At 43.3% G+C, this 14,664-nt stretch overlaps 2 protein-coding genes across 5 annotated transcripts in view; one reads left to right on the top strand and one right to left on the bottom strand.

The window, feature by feature from the left end:
- Nup44A (nuclear pore complex protein Nup44A) overlaps positions 1 to 617 on the bottom strand; it is a 35,805-nt gene extending 35,188 nt beyond the window's left edge. Inside the window, exon 1 of the mRNA XM_066738485.1 lies at positions 592 to 617. The gene's annotated coding sequence lies outside the window, so the exon portion shown is untranslated. The remainder of the gene's footprint in view (positions 1 to 591) is intronic.
- The window catches only part of LOC136780191 (SLIT-ROBO Rho GTPase-activating protein 1-like), a 51,410-nt gene that overhangs the window by 31,744 nt on the left and 5,002 nt on the right, over positions 1 to 14,664 (top strand). For all 4 annotated transcript variants that reach the window (XM_066738388.1, XM_066738397.1, XM_066738416.1 and 1 more), the window contains 10 exons: positions 7,080 to 7,263; positions 8,240 to 8,405; positions 8,798 to 9,022; positions 12,038 to 12,166; positions 12,579 to 12,800; positions 12,872 to 13,147; positions 13,237 to 13,832; positions 13,923 to 14,144; positions 14,235 to 14,305; positions 14,394 to 14,574. In XM_066738388.1, the coding sequence (XP_066594485.1) occupies positions 7,080 to 7,263; positions 8,240 to 8,405; positions 8,798 to 9,022; positions 12,038 to 12,166; positions 12,579 to 12,800; positions 12,872 to 13,147; positions 13,237 to 13,832; positions 13,923 to 14,144; positions 14,235 to 14,305; positions 14,394 to 14,574 (2,272 nt within the window). The remainder of the gene's footprint in view (positions 1 to 7,079; positions 7,264 to 8,239; positions 8,406 to 8,797; positions 9,023 to 12,037; positions 12,167 to 12,578; positions 12,801 to 12,871; positions 13,148 to 13,236; positions 13,833 to 13,922; positions 14,145 to 14,234; positions 14,306 to 14,393; positions 14,575 to 14,664) is intronic.

Raw genomic sequence — 14,664 nt, 5'->3', positions numbered from 1 at the left:
AATTTGTACACCCTATCAATTCCCCGTACATCTTGATCTCGGGGAATGACATACTGTAAATAATTTAGGTTTTTGTTTATTTAAAAAAAAGGAACACTTCTGAGAAACATTTGTATACGCCATATTTATTCCGAACAGACTGCGATGGTTTTTGTCACGGTAATTGAACGGTTCGTAAATACAATCCGCTGGACCTCGGTGAAAATAATTTATCGGCCGAGATAAGACGTCTGTAGAATTTTGTGAGAGATAAAAATAATCGATAATCCAATCGGAAACGATTCCTATCACCGTCCCGCGGAGCCTTATGTATGCGGAATTTTTAAGAGGAAAGGACGGCTAGATTTTATCTACCGTCTTTATGTATACGTACATATACATACATACATTTATACATCTTCTTTTACGAGGAGGGAAAATGTCATGAATAATGCACACAGTCCAGACGAAATGTGGCGCTCTCCTTTTCGAATTATAATCTGCCTCCCCGAAGAAAACCAACGATAAGAAATCGTCTATTTTATGTATTCGTCAATTAAAATCAAGGAAGCAGCCTCTAGCATTTAACAACCACATTTTTACGTTTCTTACCTTCCAACTCCTAACGCTGCAGCCAGCTTTTCCCCCATAGCGTTGCTCTTTCATTTGAAAAATAAAATTTTCCACGGTGCTCGTTGTTGGAAAACACGAGGGAACTCGAGTGAATCTATGTAAAGGGTAGTGATTGGGATTGTTGTCCAGAAGACTCGCATCGTTACGTCACGAAAGTGCCATTTCCTCAGGATTTCGTGGGTAATACGCGTAATAACGATTTCCTGCTCTCGAAGGTATCACGAGCACGTGAAGCATTGCGCAATTGGCAGATGCGACTTGCACGAGCCGAGAGATGACCAAGCGAATCTCGTCGGTTATCGACTGCTCGATTACAATGATAAGTCCGATGACCCTGAACTCGATTCCTCGCGAAAACATCCATTACAAAATCTACCGGTATATACCTGCCATCCAACTCCTGCGGCTTCTTGCATCGAGAAATCTCTGCGAGAATCTTCCATGTTTTTACTATACTTTTACCATTCTATAATCAACTTTGATCAAAAAAATATCCAACGCTCGACTAACCTGCCTCGTTACACTCGATAAACATTTTCATTCAAGGATCGTCCTATAATTTTCCCAAAGTATATAATTATCCGTAATAAATAACTCGATAAAGCTATATTATCAACCGACTTCGAGTGTTTGTTTTTCGATTTTACGATTTTTTGCCATAAATTCTACTCTTGAAACAAATGTTTCAATCGAAGCTGCTCAACTGGACTTGAATGATCTTCTCTGTAATGTTTTTTTATGAACGATAAAAAGGATAAATTGAAACCTTTAAACCTTGTTATTCCTGGTTTCTGCAGTATCTTGCACATAATTGTACAAAATATGAGAAATAAGCCATCTTTTGAACGTACGATTAAATCTTTAACGTCACTGACAGTGCAGCATCATCATGAAAAATCTGAATTACGATAAGACATTTTTTTCTATCTCATTGACACCAGTTCGATAGACGAATAAGGCAAAATTATTGTTCGAGTTGAGAATCCTCGACCAGAGGATCTCCCTCTGGTTCCTTTCGCCTTACGAACACTCTCATCAGCAATGGAAACTCGCGGAACATAGTTGGATGGTGTCTTTCGGTACTGGCAGCAGTTGATATACAGTTATGTTCTCTGGTAGACCGTATGCGCTGGTTTCTAACGGGTCCCCTTGATGTGGCAATTATTAAATCCTAACACACGAAGATCTCGCAAAGCCGACGCTGCAGACCTGGCTCCTTGGTAATTGAGGCGTTCCGTTCCGTTCTGGGCACTACCGCGGAATTCTCCTGCGGTACAAACGACGTTTCGGCCCGTGGAGAAACGATACGGTTAATTCCTGCGTTACAGTTATACCCTTATACTGGTCACCCGGCTCCCAGATTCGTGGAAAATTCTTCAGCCAGTCTTTCTCCATCAGCTTTTTCCACTAATCACTCTTCGACCGTCGTGTCTATCGTCGCGCAAAAACCTTATAAATACTCCATTACACCTTTCTCCATATTCAACGGATCTCCTACATCATCTCTCTCTCTCTCTCTCTCTCTCTCTCCGCTCTAGCTCCTCGCACAATTTTTGACAAGCCCAATGCGTTACGGAGGAAAACAATGGCGTAATAAAGATAACATTGAATTTTACGACTCGCCCGCCATCTCTTACGAGCAAACTTATTATTCTCCCACGAATTGTCGCTGAGCCCCGGTGTGCCTGGCTAATTCCTACTTTCTCTGGTTTCCTTTTTTCTTCGAAGCGCAATAATACCCACTCATCTGTTTTCCACTTTTTCGATTTACTAGTCAGCAACGGCGATAACTCGCTCGAACGTGCCATCCGGCAAATTTATTTCTACGAAGGAACTCAAAGGGAATTCTCGGACAGCGAGCTTAATAATTCAGCGTAATTGCTGTCCGTTCTCCACGGCGAAGATACCTACTTTCTCCGCGTCCGCAAAAACAGGATTTTCCAAGTCCTGCGGGCTGATGCACTTTTTGCCTACCTTCCCGTTTCGAAGCAATTGGATACTCGCTGTACCGAAACTATATTTTATCTTCCGTCTATATAAACAAAACGTAGAATCGACCAAGGTGCGTTAGTCCGAACGAAGGTTCTAGGATTTTTTTCATAGAAAGCGTGTACTATAGTGTGAGTGGGATAAAAAATTCATACGAGAGAGAAAGAAAGTTGGGGGGGGGGGGAGTGGAACACGTAGCGTTTCCTGAGTAAAGTGGCAGTGTCACGAAATCATATGGGAATTCTGGTTGTATTTTAAGGCGAGGTAGGGTCGTTTTGTTGCACGTTCGTGTATTTCCGTCGCCGCGAGCGAGGCGAGGGTGCAGTCGGCCATACGGTCGACGGAGCAGGCAAAAGCAGAAGAAAGCGTGGCAAACGATCGTACGTCGCTCCACACACAGCGGCGTCCTGCCGTTTCGTGGGTGGCTTTACGCACGACCGGATGACCCACCGAACGTGGGTCGTACTCCTTACAGAGAACGAACCTACGCTCTTCGACAACTCCAAGCTCGAAACACGAATGCATTAGCAAAGCCGAATAAATTTAGACCCCGTCGCTCCAGCATCGAGCAAGCACACAACTCTTCTCTCTATACGTGTATACTATCCCTCAAACTCGACTGAAACGCTGAATTTTCCAAGAGCGCGAAACGAAGGATAAAAATAGGGGGAAGAAAATTCTATGACGTCAGAGAATAAATAGTTGATCCCATAGAATTTATTCAACGATATTTTCCAGCTCTTGTTCCTAGCCTTTCCGATCGAATAATATATTTGATTGCTGCAATAATTGGCATTTCACCTTTGGTCAATCTCGAATAGCTGTGGGCAGATAAATAAATTGAATGTACCGAGTGTAACTGAATTACGCGTCACGAGGGGAAAGAGCCCTTTGAGACGAACCCTTGCCCCGTTACACAAAGCAAGTGGTCCGTTCAGAAGCGTGTAAATGTAAGTGGCGTGGGTTCTATCGGAGCAGGCTAGCGAGGTTCATCCAACCACGGTTCGCGTCGACCTTTCACCGCTTCGCTGACTAAAGCAGGCCTCGTTTATCCCAGTTACACCCTGTATGCGAGCTGCTCCACGAAATCCAACAACTCCTACACGAGCGAGTTATTCCTAAATCAGTATCCAACTCTGTGTACTATATATATATATATGAGAGCAACGATAAATTATTCTAGTTTATCATTAATGCCCGATAATTCCCCCTAATTCGTCATAGGCGGGATATTGAAGGTTTCGTTCGTGGGACATCCGGTATAGGACCGTAATGCAAGCTCGTAGGTGGTTGGTTGGCTAATGCGTTCATTTAGCAATTAGTGCTGGGTGCAGTTGTGGCGGTGCTTGCTTTTCGAGCGACTGCAGGGGTCAAAGATCGGAGCATCGTCTGGCCGATTGGGGGATGAATCATTCGTGGAAGAAAGGAAGGAAATCGATAGAGAACCACCTCCTGAATAGTGCACCGGGCGTTGTTACCAAGGAGGAACCCCGGGCACGTCCCTCATTACTTACCGTAAGACTGTCGACTATATTGAAACACGATCGCGAGTCCTCGGAATTTCGTTATGAGCGATCAACCTGATGACTCAATATCTATCCTTTATTCTGCCTCTTCAGCTATTTCCCGAACAATACCTCAACTTTACATGTTCCTATATACATTCTACGGAATCTGAATAAATTTCCAAAATAATTCTCTTCTAGTGTCAGTCTATTCTATTTTACCAAACACAGGGTTCGATCGTTAATTTCTTCCTTGGACGATCAATTGTTTTAAAAGAGAAAAATAATTGAAGGACGCATATTGCTCTTTTATTCATTTTTTCATGTTCCAATATGGCTCGTTGAAAGAACGATGCGAGGTTTGTTTGGAAGAAGAGAGAAAACAACTTGGAAATAGTATTATTCATTCTTCCACGTATAATTGTTTGTTCCAACGGTGTGCGTTCATAGGCGATGCTTAGTGACCTTGGTTGGAATTGCGTGGAAGATGTAGTCGCTAATTGATAGTTTTACACTATACTACGATCAAATGGAAAATAACTCTCGATGTAAATATCGATCGCACTCTCTCTCTCTCTCTCTCTCTCTCTCTCTCTCTCTCTCTCTCTCTCTCTCTTTCTCGCACCGAATGATCAACGATCAGGAATACTTTTGGGAGTAGGTGGGGGGATCGGAGTCTCGTGAAGAATCGATTCGAACTAATTCTTTACGGAAGAGTCGTAAACCGTAAGTGGAATCTGTTCCGCTGGATAATTGGTAACACGTGAATTGGCCAACATGTGGTTGGCCTGTGTACAAATCGAAGCACTCGATTCTCATTGGACTGGCGTAATAAAATGTTGAGAGAGCGACTCCCTCTTTTTTCTCTCGAGTAGAGTTAAAAAGGAAGAAAACGCTTTGCGTATAGAGAACGTATCGTGTGTCGAGTCATTAGTGTAAGTGCTGTCGGAAGCACAAAGCCCATCTCGATCTTGCACCGATATCGGACGTTTATCCCTTCGGGATCGTTACAGCCCTCGCCAGATGCTCCTTTTTCTCTCTTCAAGCCCACATAAATGGAGCCATCGATTCATCAAACTATCCAACGCAATTACTTTGGCTGTAGGGAATTTTCTCGAAGCTCGTAATTTGGTTCTTGGTTAATTAATATTTCTCGATGACCACTATATAGTGGTTCCGGTACATCATAAATAAGAAATGCTAATAATGGACACGATCGGTGAATTAGGCAATTTTCATGCAATCTCACGTTCCTCGGCTGAAAGGCGTTGGCTCCAATCAGGGCTAACGAACCCGCGATATCGGCTTTTCATTTCGCGCAACAAGAACGTCAAGTTTCCGGCTTCGTTGGCTGGGAACGTCGAACCGGAAGGGACGCTTTGAACAATTTTCTCGAACGACGAAGACGATGGAGTGTGAAGCAAAGGAAAAGAAGCGAGGAGGTGTAAAAGAAGAAAAAGTGAGAGAGATTTGACAAACAGGATGGTCCAGAGGTTCCACTGGGACCCTCGCTAAACCATTTTCCCGCGCTTTTCAAGCTTCGATTAATAATTGACTCTCATTAGCAGCTACCGAGAAAATCGTCGTGTTTTCAAACTGCTCGTAAAAAAATTTCCTCTTGACTCGTGTCATTCTTCCTCTTCCTCTTCCTCCTCTTTTCTCGCAGCCCGCTGGCCATCTGCCTCGACGCGTTTTGCCACCGTAAACGCTTTTAGAGACCCGAACCAGCTCAAGGAAAAACTTTGCACGTGTATGCACAAGCCGATTTTTAATAATAAACTCTACAACAAAAGTTTCCCGAACGTTTCATTCAAAAACTTTCAAAAACCCTCCACGCTTTGCGTTAAAATTCACATTTTAATTTGCAATCTATATAAATTAACTATTTACTACAACGCAACAAAGGAGAAAGCTGCACGAGTGGAATTTATTAAAACTTGGATTACCCATAAATCTGAATTACAATAGCGACTAGTGTATACGTATATCGAATAACGACAGTTCCTGTGTAAAGTTCGGCATCAACATAGCTACTAGATCACCATAGATGCACGGGTTATTTTTAGTCGTCGAAGCTCGTATAAGAAAGCAAAAACGTGCTTAGCTGTGTCATGGGAGAAAGAACTGGTCTAGCCGCACACATCCACCTCGTTTCCTTGTAGCAGCGAGCTCACTATTATCCGAATAAGCGCGACGAATGCTTCTGCCGAGGCGGAGGAGGCTATTGTGCGAGGAAGATTAGTTGGAGTCGCGAATCAGCAGAGGAACTAAAAATGCGACGGTCGCCAAGTTTTCGAGCCGTCAGCTATATACTCCTGATCAGCCTTCGTCTCTCTCTCTCTCTCTCTCTCTCTCTCTCGTCGTTATCGTTTCATCTCCTTGTCGCGACTCCCGCATTGTCTCAATAATAACGAACCCGAAACGAGCCGAAGAACTCTGGATTGGCCAAAGGAATAAGTTTTCCGGGAGCAGACGCGAGCATAAATCCTGATGCCTGTATATATAGCCAATCGCAAAACTCGATTCAAACGAACTATTATTTGCCCTTCGCTCTTATATATATATATATATATATATATATATATATATATATATATATGATATGAGCTTCTCGTCTCGGCTCACTCGACTCGAATGGGAGCTTGAGATAATATTGATACTGCGTCAGGGTCCTCCTTCCACCCTCTTACTCATCATCGTCAGAGCCGATAACTTCCAGGAGGATTGATAAATTAGGGTGAAAATTAACCGTTGAATAGCGTCTCTTATAGGATTTTACCAAACTGCTGTGCGAGATTGATAAAAGTGTGTGAGAGTTTTTAATGTCTTCAGCGAGGGTGGAGTGGGTCTTCTTCGCGGTTTTCGAAACCCGAAGACAGCGTCTGTGGTTTGGACGATATCGATCAAGCGTCGGGCGAAGATATAGGAGGGAAATACAGCGAGACTAAAGTATTTTATTTTTCTTGTTTGCAGACATAAGGCTGCAGCTGAACGAGCAGCTGAGATGTCTGGACGTCCGGGTGGAGGCGCAAGTCGCCCTCGTCGCCGAGCTTCAGGACTTCTTTCGCAGAAGGGCGGAACTGGAACTCGACTACAGCAAATCGCTGGACAAAATGGCCAGGAGCATTCAACTCAGGCACAAGGAGCAAAAGCAAAAGTAAGTTGGGTCGATCTTATTAGCCGATTGAGATCGTGCAACCATTCGTTCCTCCTTCGTCATTCCTTATTCGCTCGTCAGAAAATTCATTTATTTAACCTTCCACGCGATTAAACTCGAGAGCATCTGCAATTTCAACTTTTGTGCGAGCGAAACTTGTGCGACGTATGTTTCACGAGTTTCGAAGCAGCGGGGAAGCTGCCTCGAGAGCAAATAGTGTACTATATAGTGCATGACGTAGAGGGACGTCGAATCTCTTCGCTCTGAGAATAGTTGCTGAAAATTTTGCAAAAGTTCCCTCGGCCATCAAAGCGGATTCTGGGAAACGGCAAAGCTTTGGGAGATACCGGAATAAGCGCAGTGCCCTCGTTGTCCGATTCAGCTTGCGTCGCTATTCTTTTACAGCGAGTGTTTCGTCGTGCACAAAAGAGATTCGCGTGGTGTGTAAACTGTGTATACGTGTACGCGCGTAAGAGCCTAATCCAGCTTACGTGCGCGCCTACCGGATACATTTCCCCCACTCGGAGAATGGCCAGATCGATATACTCTTCTTTTTGACGGGCTTATATGCGGGATTACCAGAACAAACCACCCCCCCCCCCCCCCACCCCTCCTCCTCCTCTACCCTATTCTACATCCATAAAAATTGCCACGAGTCCCATGTGAAGATGCATGGATCCGTTCAATTAAGTTCCACCGAGGTGTTCAAATAAAATTTGTGATCCCCCTCATAAATCGTCAAATATTTCTTTTAGCTATTACGGAAAATAAACTACTTGTTTGGGACTTGTTTTAACTTTTATATTGTTATTTTTTCGTGTAGTAAGAATCTTTGTGAAGGAGTGGTGGTTGTTAGAGAAATTAATTAAAAATTATAGAAGCTTTGTGCACGTGTGTTTGAGATCCCTTTTTTAATCTTTTAATTGTTTATTTTTTGTTTAATAATCGAGTTTCTCTTTGAAAATTTGTGTTTTAGGCGCGAACAATGGCCCATGTTCTCCAGTTATGCTTGCTGGCAACAGCTTGTCAACGAAACGAAATCCCTGAGCAGAGACCACGCCGCCCTCTCGGAAGTCTACAGCACGCATCTCGTTGGCAGACTCAACCAAGTTATGGAAGACGTACAACGAATCTACAAACGAGTAAGCACCACGAGCTGCGTCCCCCTGAAAACTCGACGACCCTCCTCCTCCTCCATGCTACCAAGTTGACTGAACAATCGACTGTAATTTAATCCCATTGCTGCTATTTTACCAATAAAACAATCCCAGCGAATAATTTCAGTGATTCTAATTTAATATTTTCATATCAATTCTTTCTTCACTCGACGGAAAGACAAATTTAATCATTTGGTTTAAACTCGAATGCCTATTCATGGTCCAATGATAAATTACATTGGACCCTGACACATACTGCTCCCACATGTCCTTGTTATCCACCCTCCTACAGCTTTATTCACCTAAAGTTCCAACGAGTAATATATATATATATATATCTTTTAAAATTGCCTCTCACAATAATTTTTTCTGCCTAGTGTCGCGAAATTGGCTACGAGACGCACGAGGAGATCTTGCGAGTGTTGCACGAGTTGCATACGACAATGAAGACGTATCAGGCTTATCAAGCCGAGTCTAGGCAAGCCGAAACGAAGCTTCGAGTGGCGGAACAGCAACGTACAAAGTTGGAAGTTGCCAATGCGCCACCGGAGAAGCTAGCAAGGAGCAAGAAATACAAGCTGATCGAGAAGGAGGTGAACAAGGTGAGGCCGAGCAGGAGGTGCAAATAATGTAAACTCCGAGCTGTGCGTGACCCTCGACCCTCGAGTGTAGTCGAGTACACTCCGCTGCAAGAGTTACCGATTCCCAGCTTACTCTCTCTGGCCAAATTCTATTCTCGTATCTGTTAATTATAAACACTAATTGCAAGCTCTCGCTATTGATTATACGATTGGCTGACTCAAGTGGACTGGTCTTGGGATGTCTCAGTTAACGCTGAATAATCGATGCAACGTCCGAGCTCGTCGAGCCCAAAGGTATTCCTTCGATCTTCGCTCGAATTAATTTTATGCTTCGTGCATCAGTCATCGCCACTCCTCGTTAAATCATGACTCGAAGCACTGCTCCTTTGAAATTAAAGCATCTTTCAGAATAGACGTAAAAAGCGTGATCATTGATGACTAAATCCCGAAGAATCCAAGTCCAAGAAAAACTGTGACCAGATATCTTTAGGGGTTTGTGCAGAAGAGGAGGAAAAAAAACTCCAGTCGTTCTAGCGTGTCGAAGGCTTAATGCCTCCCATGCTGCTCCGGATCTGCCAGTGGCTCTCGAGTGTTCCGAGAATTTTTTCCACCCATTGAAAGATTTGACTCGCAGAAGCCAGAAACTCACTACGCATCGTGTTTCCAAAACACGCATCCATCATTGAAACTCTCCTCGAATATTTCATCACAGTCCCACTGGAGCTTCGGCAAAAAGCAAAATACTACATAAATCTGTATCTAAAAGCGTTCTATCGTGTTGAAAGCGATGGATCGAGGCAAGGAAGATGGCTGATCCAAAACCGTCCTCTTTTGTTTCCCTCCTCTCATCCAATTGCTCCTGATGAGAGAATTCTACTTCTCGCTGCAAAAGAGATTGATCGTTCGACGACTCTGATCATAATACTAGGGAAGGTACGTAGAGAGATGGTGCGGAGTGTACAAATGGCGTATTTTATAACTCGCAATTTCCTGCAATGCTATCGTTAATCAGATAACTCGTGATTAAGAGTTTCCTGTGGTGGTATATATGAGAGTGGTGCGTGAATTCTGGACGTAATGTCGAGGGGTTATCGCGCGAGGCGTCCATGACCGTGGATAAATTCGGCAAATTCTTGTGGTCTGGATCAGGTGTCCTTCGCGCGTCTTGGCAATGGAAATGGGCGAATAACGAGCGGAGGACGGTTTACCAAGCACTCTCGGTTAATTCGCCTTATCTGCCAGATGGTTGCACCTGGTGCAGTGGTCCGAGTCCAATCTAACGGCATAATAGCAATCAACTCTGGCGAGATCTGGCCATTTATATTTGCATCCTCCTGAATTTATCATGAACGACCAACGGCGAACTTGCGCTTCGATATGCCTGACTTGGCACATTGCTGAAGCTGAAAAGCCTCGAGATATAAGTTCGCGTGCTTGGCCTTCGTAGAGGCGGCTCAAAGGAAATTGAAAGTACACCGTTCGCTTAGTAACGTATTTAGATGCTTTAATCTTGCCAATATAGCCGAGTTGCACGCAATCGAGCTTTTATTTGCCTCGCGAGATAAACTTTTCCATAAAACGTGAAAAACGTTGAACCGTAAATGCTAACGAGCAACAAATAGCTTCCGTGTACAGTGCATCATCTTGCTCCTGTCGAGGTTTACACTCGAGCGGAGTCAATGTACCGGGAGGAAGTCGATAAGTGTAATAAAAATTAATTATTAGCATGCAACTGGAACAAATATTATAGTTTAATAAACTATAAATCTACTTGTGTATATATATATATATTAGTATCCAACATTGTTGATCGCGTGTCGAATGGCTTTGGCAGGTGAACTATGAGATTTTTGCAACGCGAGGAAGATCGAGGGCAATTGTAGGAAGTCCGAATTAGGTGTCTGCGTCATCGCCCTGCCAATTGTTCCACTGGCCGCTTTTTGCTAGTCTCGCATCTTCCCCTCTCGGCTCCGCTTCTCAGAATCGTCCTCCATGTAGCCCAAGTGCAGCTTTATGCAGCTCCTCGGAGAGATGAAGCAAAACTCGCAGAGCCGGAGAGTGGTAACCGTTCGATCGCTATCAGCTTTTTCTCCAGTGCCTGACAAGCACACTGGAATCTAAAGCGATATAACCACGCATTCCCTTCTTGCGTTATATATATATATATACAAAGTTGAGTGTAAACCATCAACGAGATCCTCCCTTCCTCTCTTTATACCATCGACGAGCCATTAGCTCCGCTCTTCGTGTTCTGTTTTTTTTTACTATTTTTTTATTTCTATATATCCTTTTTTCCGTCGAAAGTTTAAAAAGCCTCCACCAGACAGTTCTCGTCACGCATGAAAGCATGACGCAACACTGGGATAAAGAGGAACTTTGTGCTTGGTTCGAAGAAATAACGAGCTTGAACAAATAGATTTTTTTCCCTCCACGATTGCGCTTTAGCAGTTATTGCAACACAGTAGCTGGCTTTTAGCAGACTTTGAAGCTGCGCTCGTCCTTTATTGGAAAAATAAACAGTGCTTTTTGTTATCCATCCAAAACGATGTGGCAGATGTTTCTAACGGTTCGAATAGGAAGCGAAGAGCGCCGAATGAAAAAGTTGAGAAAGAGGAAGATCAAGCACACACGTGCATCAGAGTCATTCCACTTGTGCTGAATATAGTATATGTGTTATACGATTCTTTCGCTCCGCTCGTTCACCGTTACTCACCAATCGCGATATTTACAATGGATACAGTCGAATGGCCTGAGCGGAATCGCGCGGGAATATCGAAGATGTAATTATTATTTTATTAAACATCGTAGATAACTTTCGAATGTATATGTACACAGTCGGGAACGTTAAAACGTATAAATGATGTTGATGCAACCAACTATTGGCAGGATTGATGCAATCTGCGAGAGAACGAAGGTCGGGGGAGAGACCCGACTCTCGAGATAGGATTGAACAAAGAGAAAAGTAACAGAGCAACGCGAGCATTAATATTGAGATAACAGAAGGATCAAGACTAACGTTACCCATTTCTGTTTCAGAGGAGAAACAAGTATCAGGAGGCAAAGCTGAAGGCACTCAAGGCCAGAAACGAGTACATCCTGTGCCTGGAGGCCTCGAACACGACGATACACAAGTACTTTGTGGACGACTTGTCTGATCTCATTGATGTAAGTTCGAAGAAACAAGCTGCAAGTACCAATAGGAAACTAGAAACATGTCAGACGGCACGCTATAGTAGGCTATTGGGTCAAACGTTGCGCTAATCACCTTTTGCATCAATAGCTACATCTCCACTGGCTTGATACTAATTACGCCTCATTAATGAAAACTCTTCGCGACTATAAATCTATAGCACACGGTCCTCGATTTTACTTTTTACACATGTTAAATTCATCTATGACAGTTGCAAGTTTTCTATTAATGAGATAGGTTTGATTAAGAGTTTTACATTCCGTTAAGTGTAGATTTATTTTTGTTATTTTATTCACACATTGTGTTTTTGTCGTCTTTTGTAAAACTCTCGTAAGGTCTGGGAGGGGTTTCCAGATCGTTGAGTAACGTTAATACGTGTTATTACAGTGTATGGACTTTGGATTTCACAATTGCATCGCGAGGGCATTATTAATGCACTGCAGTGCGGAGGAAGGTAGGCAGCGATCGTTGCAATCTGGTGCAGAACAGCTGGCTGCCTGTGTTGGTGCTTTGGATTCGAGAGCCGACAAACAAAGATTCCTGGAATCTCACCATGCCGCGTTTATGATTCCTAAAAAGTTCGAGTTTCAAGGACAACGAGGAGACGATGTAAGAAGCTGGCCTTTCAGTTTTATTGCAAAAGAAAAAATGCCATATTCTTATTCCTCTTTCTGTTCAAGACGCCGGAGCCTGAGCTGCAAAAAGTATTGCATTTTGAAATGGAGCAACGACTGGGCCAGCTTCAGCAAAGAGTAACGACGCTGAGGACCGAGTCCGAAGAAGTTTGGAAGACCCTGGAAACAGCCGAGGCAAGTTTGCAGGAAATGTTGACCGCTAAGGATTACGACTGTTCGAGATATTTCGGCGAAAATGCAATACCGACTTCTCGACCGCCCGAGACTGTGCAGATTAAGCTCAGAGCCGATAGACAAGAGACTGAAGAATTTTACCTTACCGTAAGTCGTTAAATACCGGGATATCGGGAATAACGATAAAACGATCCATTTACACTGCTCTTGAAAATAATCGATTTTGCTCGTTACAGAAATTCAGGGAATACCTCTTAGGAACGTCGAGAATAGCCAGGCTCGATGCTAAGCAAGAATACATTCGCCAAAGTTTGATAGACGGATCGAATTCGAGTCCTAATCCATCCATCTCCACGACCAAGCAAAAGCAAGCACGTAGAAAACGAATAGGTCGTTTGCAGATGAATGGTCAGCCGAAGCTTTTCGGTGGATCTTTGGAGGAGTACTTGGAAAGCACTAATCAAGAAATACCATTGATCATGAAGAGCTGTATACGAGTTATCAATCTCTATGGGCTTCATCATCAAGGTATATTCAGAGTCTCGGGCTCCCAAGTAGAAATCAACAACTTTAGAGAGTGGTTCGAAAGAGGAGAAGATCCACTGGCTGACGTCACGGATGCCTCAGATATCAACAGTGTCGCTGGCGTACTAAAGCTGTACCTACGAGAATTAAGGGAACCACTATTTCCGATCTTTTATTTCGAGCATCTTATGGAATTGGCGCAGCTAGAGTCTAAGCAGGAATTTGTTAATAAGATGAAAGAGCTTATTGCCAGTCTTCCACGACCAGTCGTAATCGTGATGCGATATCTTTTCGCTTTTCTTAACCAGTCAGTATATCCTATAATCAATAAACTAAATTTTATTTCTGTCTCCTCTCCAATACTTCATTACTAATCTCTTCGATACTCTCCCATCAGCTTATCAGAGTTTTCGGATGAGAATATGATGGATCCGTACAACTTGGCCATTTGCTTCGGTCCAACGTTGGTGCCTGTTCCGGAGGATAAGGATCAAGTTCAGTACCAGAACCAAGTAAACGAATTGATCAAAAATATTATAACTTTCTGCGAAGAAATCTTTCCGGAAGATATCGGTGGAATTCAGTACGAAAAGTATATAAGTAGAGAGCCGGATGACGTGTAAGTGTTAAACGTGCATGAACACATGTATCTTTCAAAGATGTCTTATCAGTTGGCGAAACTAACGTGCTGCTATTGATCATTGTACAGAGATGTGGGGGATTCACCGACGGATCAAGTTCAAGAAGACATGGATTCTGAGGTTTATCCTTCGGAGGACGGTAAGCGAGAAAAGTAGCCAGGAAGGCTATTATTGTGAATTTGTCCAAAATTAGAACGAAATATAACATGTTGAAATGATTCCTGCAGAGTCGGAAAACCTTGAAGCAACGGCGCAATTTGATTTCAACGCAAGATCCGACAGAGAGCTTAGTTTTAAGAAAGGGGATACTCTGACGTTGTACACCCAGGTGAGCAATGACTGGTGGAGAGGGGCTGTAGCTGGTAGGGAAGGATTAATCCCAGACAAATATATAATGCTGAAAATGAAGTAAGTACACCGTGATGATGAGGTAACGCGCGATATAATATAAATGTTACTAAAAGCATCGATGATTAACAATTAGCGACTGTTTGTCAA

Source organism: Prorops nasuta, unplaced genomic scaffold (assembly GCF_024137725.1).
Source record: "Prorops nasuta isolate Cenicafe-Biocafe unplaced genomic scaffold, Cenicafe_Pnas_1.2 PNAS00002, whole genome shotgun sequence".
Taxonomy (NCBI): domain Eukaryota; kingdom Metazoa; phylum Arthropoda; class Insecta; order Hymenoptera; family Bethylidae; genus Prorops; species Prorops nasuta.
The sequence above is the reverse complement of the archived record's forward strand: the minus strand, read 5'-3'. Positions and strand labels throughout refer to the sequence as shown.